Source organism: Trypanosoma cruzi, genomic scaffold (genome assembly GCF_000209065.1).
Source record: "Trypanosoma cruzi strain CL Brener 1047053516457 genomic scaffold, whole genome shotgun sequence".
Classification (NCBI taxonomy): domain Eukaryota; phylum Euglenozoa; class Kinetoplastea; order Trypanosomatida; family Trypanosomatidae; genus Trypanosoma; species Trypanosoma cruzi.
Window position 1 is genome coordinate 1 of NW_001849292.1, and position 5,923 is coordinate 5,923.

At 52.1% G+C, this 5,923-nt stretch overlaps 1 protein-coding gene across 1 annotated transcript, besides 7 other annotated features; it reads right to left on the reverse strand.

The window, feature by feature from the left end:
* Window positions 1–5,923: a sequence feature (areas not merged during assembly with more than two copies in the genome that could not be assigned to a particular haplotype).
* Window positions 674–695: a sequence feature (AT_rich).
* Window positions 784–874: a microsatellite.
* Window positions 924–947: a sequence feature (AT_rich).
* Window positions 1,506–1,564: a sequence feature (A-rich).
* Tc00.1047053509771.10 (trans-sialidase, putative) lies at window positions 1,827–4,226 on the reverse strand (the record flags this gene model as incomplete). Its single annotated transcript, XM_799339.1, has 1 exon — window positions 1,827–4,226. The coding sequence occupies one exon, from the start codon at window positions 4,224–4,226 to the stop codon at window positions 1,827–1,829; it is 2,400 nt and encodes a 799-aa protein (XP_804432.1).
* Window positions 5,304–5,325: a sequence feature (AT_rich).
* Window positions 5,466–5,487: a sequence feature (AT_rich).

Genomic DNA, 5,923 nt, shown 5'->3' on the forward strand with positions numbered 1-5,923 from the left:
CTGGCCGGCAACCCCACACCAGCCCTCACACACACACACCATCGCAGTGCTGCCAGTCCGCGGGTGAGAAGATCCGGCCCTCCACACAACAAACGCACACACCGCCAGCAGTCATCCACCAATGGGCGAGGAGAAGCGACACACAGCCACTGTCTCCAGTTCAGTCCCACGGACAACGGGGTACGGCCACAGCCCAGCAGCCAACACAACGCACACGGAGCAAGCAATCGTCCAAAGAGCCACACGCGGAAGCGGATCCTCACCCAGCCATGACGCGGCGACAAAATTTCCAGCCATTACACCCACACTGGGATTCAGTGCCCAACTCAAATAAGTCGCAGGCGGTGCATCACGCCAACAGCAAAATTGACTCGCGGTGTGCGCTCCCTCTCCTCCTTCCTTCCCTTCATGCCCACGGAAAGAGGCGGCAGCCACCCGCAACCGCCAGCACACACTACAAAAGAAGCATCCAAATCCACTGCAATCTGCATTTTTTGTGGTTGTGTGTGTGTCCCTGCAGGAACACGAGGTAAAGGAGTAGAAAAGGCAGAGCGTGTGAGGGGACGCACAAACAAAAACAGCACAGCAGTGGTGCATGGCAGAAATAACGAGAAAAAGACTGCTCAAGCTCATGATATTGCACTGCATACCAGGCAGCGGCAATTCATAGAAGATTTATTTAAAATAAATAAAAACGTTCCCTTTCATCGTAAATTAAACCCCCTCGCACACAATAATTATATAAAAAGAAAAAAAAAGTCGTCCACCACTACTGTTCCACACAAAAAAAAATGAAAAAAAAAAAAAAAGAAAAAAAAAAGAAAAAAAAAAGAAAAAAAAAAGAAAAAAAAAAAGAAAAAACCACAAAAAAAAAGCAGCTGGTTACCGTGTGGCCCACCAAACTGTTTGTATATTTTGCCCACAAATTAAAAATTAAATATTTAAATGTCTTTCAACCGTCCGACCCTCCGCGTGTCCGCACATCGTTCATATTTCATGGGTCATCTGCGTGTTGCTGCTCCCCTCAGCCCTCTCATCGGCGCGTGAGTGCGGCCCGCAGAGCACAGTCACTCGTGTGTGTGTGGGGACTGAGAGAAGCACGCAGACACGACGGGAGTCGCGTCTCTCCATCGGGGGAGTGAGCGCAGCAAAAAAAGAAAAAAAAACACGGCGGCAGGGCGTGGCTGTGTGTGTGTGGCGCTGCGGGTGTCTGCCAGCCCTGACCGCATAAAAAACAAAACAAGAGGGAAGAAATGTGTGCTCCGCCCCACAGGCCCTCGTCGCACGCCCACACGTCACGGCTCCCTCAGCGCGCCGTTCGTCGCCGCCCCTCCTCATGCGTGCAGCAGGCGAGGCGCACAGGGCCGTCGTCATGTGCGTGTCGGTGGGTGTGCGAGTGGAGCAGTTGGGCGGGAAACACACGGCACCCCTCGCAGGAAGAGTGCAGCAACAAACAATTAAAGAGGGAAGAGCAGAAAAAAAAAAACGTCCACAGTGACTGCCCCAAAAAGCAAAAAAGAAGGAAAGAGTGGAGAAAAAAAAAAAAAGAAAAAAGAAACAAAAATTTTTTAAAGCAAACAAAAATGATTAAAAACAAACATAAAAAACATGAGAAATTATGCTCCTAACAGAAAAGAAAATTAAGAGCCGGAAAAAAAAACGCTTATAATGGTTGCCCCAAGGCAACAAGCAGCAAGGGGAAAATGGGAAACATTAAAAGAAAACAAAAACAAATTATTCTCGGCGTAGTAAATTTCATTCATAGCGGTGTGTGAGTGTCGGTGCAGGGAAGGGCTCAAGTGCTCCACACTGAGACCGCACACTCCTCACGCAGTCGCAAAGCCCCACAGTCCCAGCAGAAGCAGCAGCGGCAGCAGTCCACTCCCGTACACGGAACCAGCATCACCATTTGCCCCACCATCACCCTTTTCTCGTGCCGTCCCTTCATTCCCAGCAGGTGCAGCAGGCACCGCAGGTACAGCAGGCACCGCAGGTACAGCAGGCACCGCAGGTGCATCAGACACAGCAGACACAGCAGGTGCGATAGGATCAGGAGCAATTTTTACTTGTGGTTCTGGAGTTCTCGTCGGAACGGGTATCCTTTCCTTGATTGCACTCATCTCAGTGGGATTCAGTGGGCGATTGTAAAGAAAGACGTCCTTCACCGTCATAGGAGAGTTTTTCATATCGCACGCGCCAAAGCAAAAGTATAAAAGCTCAAGTGGTGTCTCATCCGTTAACGGCGCTTCTTCCTCCCCCAGCGACTTGCCATCAACGTACACGGAGCTCTTGTTGCCTTGCAGCATGAGTGCCACTTGATATTCTTTCTTAAGCTCCCAAGTGCCACTTTCCGTTGTTGGTTTTGTCTCGCCTTTGGAAATCGTCTCCCACGTCTTATTCGCCGTATACAGGATTCCCATGGTATGCGTGGGCTCAGTGTTCGCCAACACCGCAATCAGTAGAGGAGTGTTCCCACTCGGGGCCTCTTCGATGGTCACCGTCGCCACAAGTGTAAAGTTGTGGCTCAAGGATACATTACGTACTTTATCATCCGGAATGTTCACAGGCCATATTACCCCGGAGTCAGGCTCCGTCAATTTCAACCCATCTTTGACCTTCGTGGCGTTCCTCACCGTCGCATTCAGGCAAAGGTACTCGTCGATCCACGTGTCATCGCTGGCCGCATCGGACAATACCGCCACCAGACCCGCCGTGGGTATAGACAACCCGGGGAAGAAAACGTCCTTTTGCGCCCAGGTCTTCAGGACGAACTTGATTTTATTCAGTTCCTCCGCCAAGTGGGAAAGTGAAATGGCACTGCCTTCACCACTGGCCATCCGTTGTAAAAGATGCAACTTGCCATCCGAGTACAGCAGGGTGCTGGCGAACTCCTTCTCCCCAGCATTGCCCATGCCAACTGGTCCAACAAAAAACGTACGGTTGTTTTCCGTCACCCAAAGGTAGAGCGCAGTGGCCTTATTTTTCCCCGAGAAGTTCCCTCTCTGAGTGTACAGCATGACCTTCCTTCCCCCAATGGTCACGGTGATGAGGGCATCCACACGCAAGCTCAGATCCCGAAAAAATAATTGTGAGTTGACCCACACGCCTGGAAGTGTCCCGATGGCCTCCGTCCACGTTTTCCCCATGTCACGCGACTCGTACACCCTCTGGCCATCCTCGCAGTCAACAATCATGAGAAGTGATCCCTCCCACTCGGTGATGCGGGGTGCAAAGCATTTCGGATGAGAAATGCCCTCAGAGAGCGACCAGGTACTGCCGTTGTCCGTCGAGTGAATAATCATGGAGTAAACGACACCTTTTCCGCTCTTCGCCATCAGTGGAAACACAATGGTGCCGTCCTCCATCAGAACACCTGAGCCACCAGCGGCAACAAACTCCTTCAATTCGCCTTTGTGAGCAGCTAAAGTATTCTCGTTCAACGGAGACCTGATTTCGCCCCATTTGATACGTTCACTCAGCTTGCCACCCGTAGAATTCGTGACCTCACCAACAACCAGTTTCAGCTCCCAGCCGTCATGAATCCAACCACCATTTATGTGGAACAAATCAGAGCTTCCCGTAAGAAGAAACACCTTGTTGTCCCTTGCGATTGTTGTGGGGCGGAGCACAACATCAAAACTCTCCTTTCCCTCCGCTGTGCCAAGCACAGTGTGTGCACTCCATTCTTCCTTTTTGACCTCTTCAACAAGAGTGGACCAATTCCACGCAGAGTCGATGTACTCCGCAACAACATCAGAAGACGGCTTAGTTGATTGACCATCTTGATATTCGGCATTCATGTGACCCTCGGCAAAAGCAGCAATCACTCCACCAGCACTGACGAGAGAGGGTGAAACAAATGAATTCCTCCGACTTGAGTTAGTCCCGTTATTCGGCAGCACCAGCGTCTGATTCGGCACAAATAGATCGACCCGTTGCAGCCCCTCAACACCCCCTGAAGTGCTCCCCTCTCCAGCAATGGCACCCGTCAATGCCGACCCAGAAGTTGAAGCATCAGTGGCCATTTCCACCTGAGCGGTCGTAGCTCCACTGCAGCACATCGTCACGACGAGGAGGAGCAGCACCACGGAAGCAAACACACGCCGAGACATGTTGGGTCTCTGCGGCTCACTCTCTCTTCCTTCCCTCCTCCTTCCGCTGGATCCGGTCACGCGGCGACGGTGGTGTGTGCGGGGTGCCTTCACTGCAGCAACACGTGAGAGCATATAAATATGTGTGTGTGTGCTGTTGGTCCTTTCAGTGCCTTTGAATTTCACAGTAGCGATTAGCGCTTGTTTTCCTTCCTTCCTAGCGTGTCGGTGTCCAAGAAGTGGAGGAGACAGCAGCAACAGTGGCAATACATCAGACACGTCGGCGGGGGTTAGAGCAGAGCACCCACGCAAAGAGAGGGACACAAGACAATCCGGAAGGGACAGCACGGAGGACCATCGCCTACAGAAAAGAGCAGCAACACGGCAAGTCACGGCGGGCCGTCGGTGTGTGCGGGCCAGCCCTCCCGCGGTGCAACACGCCACACCCAACAGGGAATGACAGACAGACAGGCGGAGAGAAATGAATGGATGCCGTCAGGAGGCACTCACAATCAACATGGCCCGTGAGCATGCGGCCACTCCACGCAGGAACACAGGAGAAAATGGTGACAAGGGAAAAAAGCAAGAAGCAGCGCAAACACACAAAAGAAACAAATTGCGGGCGGGAAAAGCACCGCCACGGTCCTCGCGCTGGCCGGCAACTCCACACCAGCCCTCACACACACACACACACCATCGCAGTGCTGCCAGTCCGCGGGTGAGAAGATTCGACCCTCCACACAACAAACGCACACACCGCCAGCAACCACCCAAGGAGACACACGCGGAAGCGGATCCTCACCCAGCCATGACGCGGCGACAAAATTTCCAGCCGTTACACCCACACTGGGATTCGGTGCCCAACTCAAATAAGTCGCAGGCGGTGCATCACGCCAACAGCAAAATTGACTCGCGGTGTGCGCTCCCTCTCCTCCTTCCTTCCCTTCATGCCCACGGAAAGAGGCGGCAGCCACCCGCAACCGCCAGCACACACTACAAAAGAAGCATCCAAATCCACTGCAATCTGCATTTTTTGTGGTTGTGTGTGTGTCCCTGCAGGAACACGAGGTAAAGGAGTAGAAAAGGCAGAGCGTGTGAGGGGACGCACAAACAAAAACAGCACAGCAGTGGTGCATGGCAGAAATAACGAGAAAAAGACTGCTCAAGCTCATGATATTGCACTGCATACCAGGCAGCGGCAATTCATAGAAGATTTATTTAAAATAAATAAAAACGTTCCCCTTCATCGTAAATTAAACCCCCTCGCACGAAACATATATAAAAAAAAGTTTTCTACTACTGTTCCACGCATATAAAAAAAAAAAGCAGCTGGTTACCGTGTGGCCCACCAAACTGTTTGTATATTTTGCCCACAAATTAAAAATTAAATATTTAAGTGTCTTTCAACCGTCCGACCCTCCATGTGTCCGCACATCGTTCATATTTCACGGGGTCATCTGCGTGTTGCTGCTCCCCTCAGCCCTCTCATCGGCGTGCGAGTGCGGCCCGCAGAGCACAGTCACTCGTGTGTGTGGAGGGACTGAGAGAAGCACGCAGACACGACGGGAGTCGCGTCACTCCATCGGGAGAGCGAGCGCAGAAAAGGGAAAAAAAATCATCAGAGGGGAGAGAAATGCTGACGGGACTGCCGGCACGAAAAACAAAAACGCAAAGCAATATACCAAAAAAGCGGCAGGGTGTGGCTGTGTGTGTGCGGCGCTGCGGGTGTCTGCCAGCCCTGGCCGCAAGAAAACAAAACAAGAGGGAGAGAAATGTGTGCGCCGCCCCACAGGCCCTCGTCGCACGCCCACACGTCACGGCTCCCTCAGCGC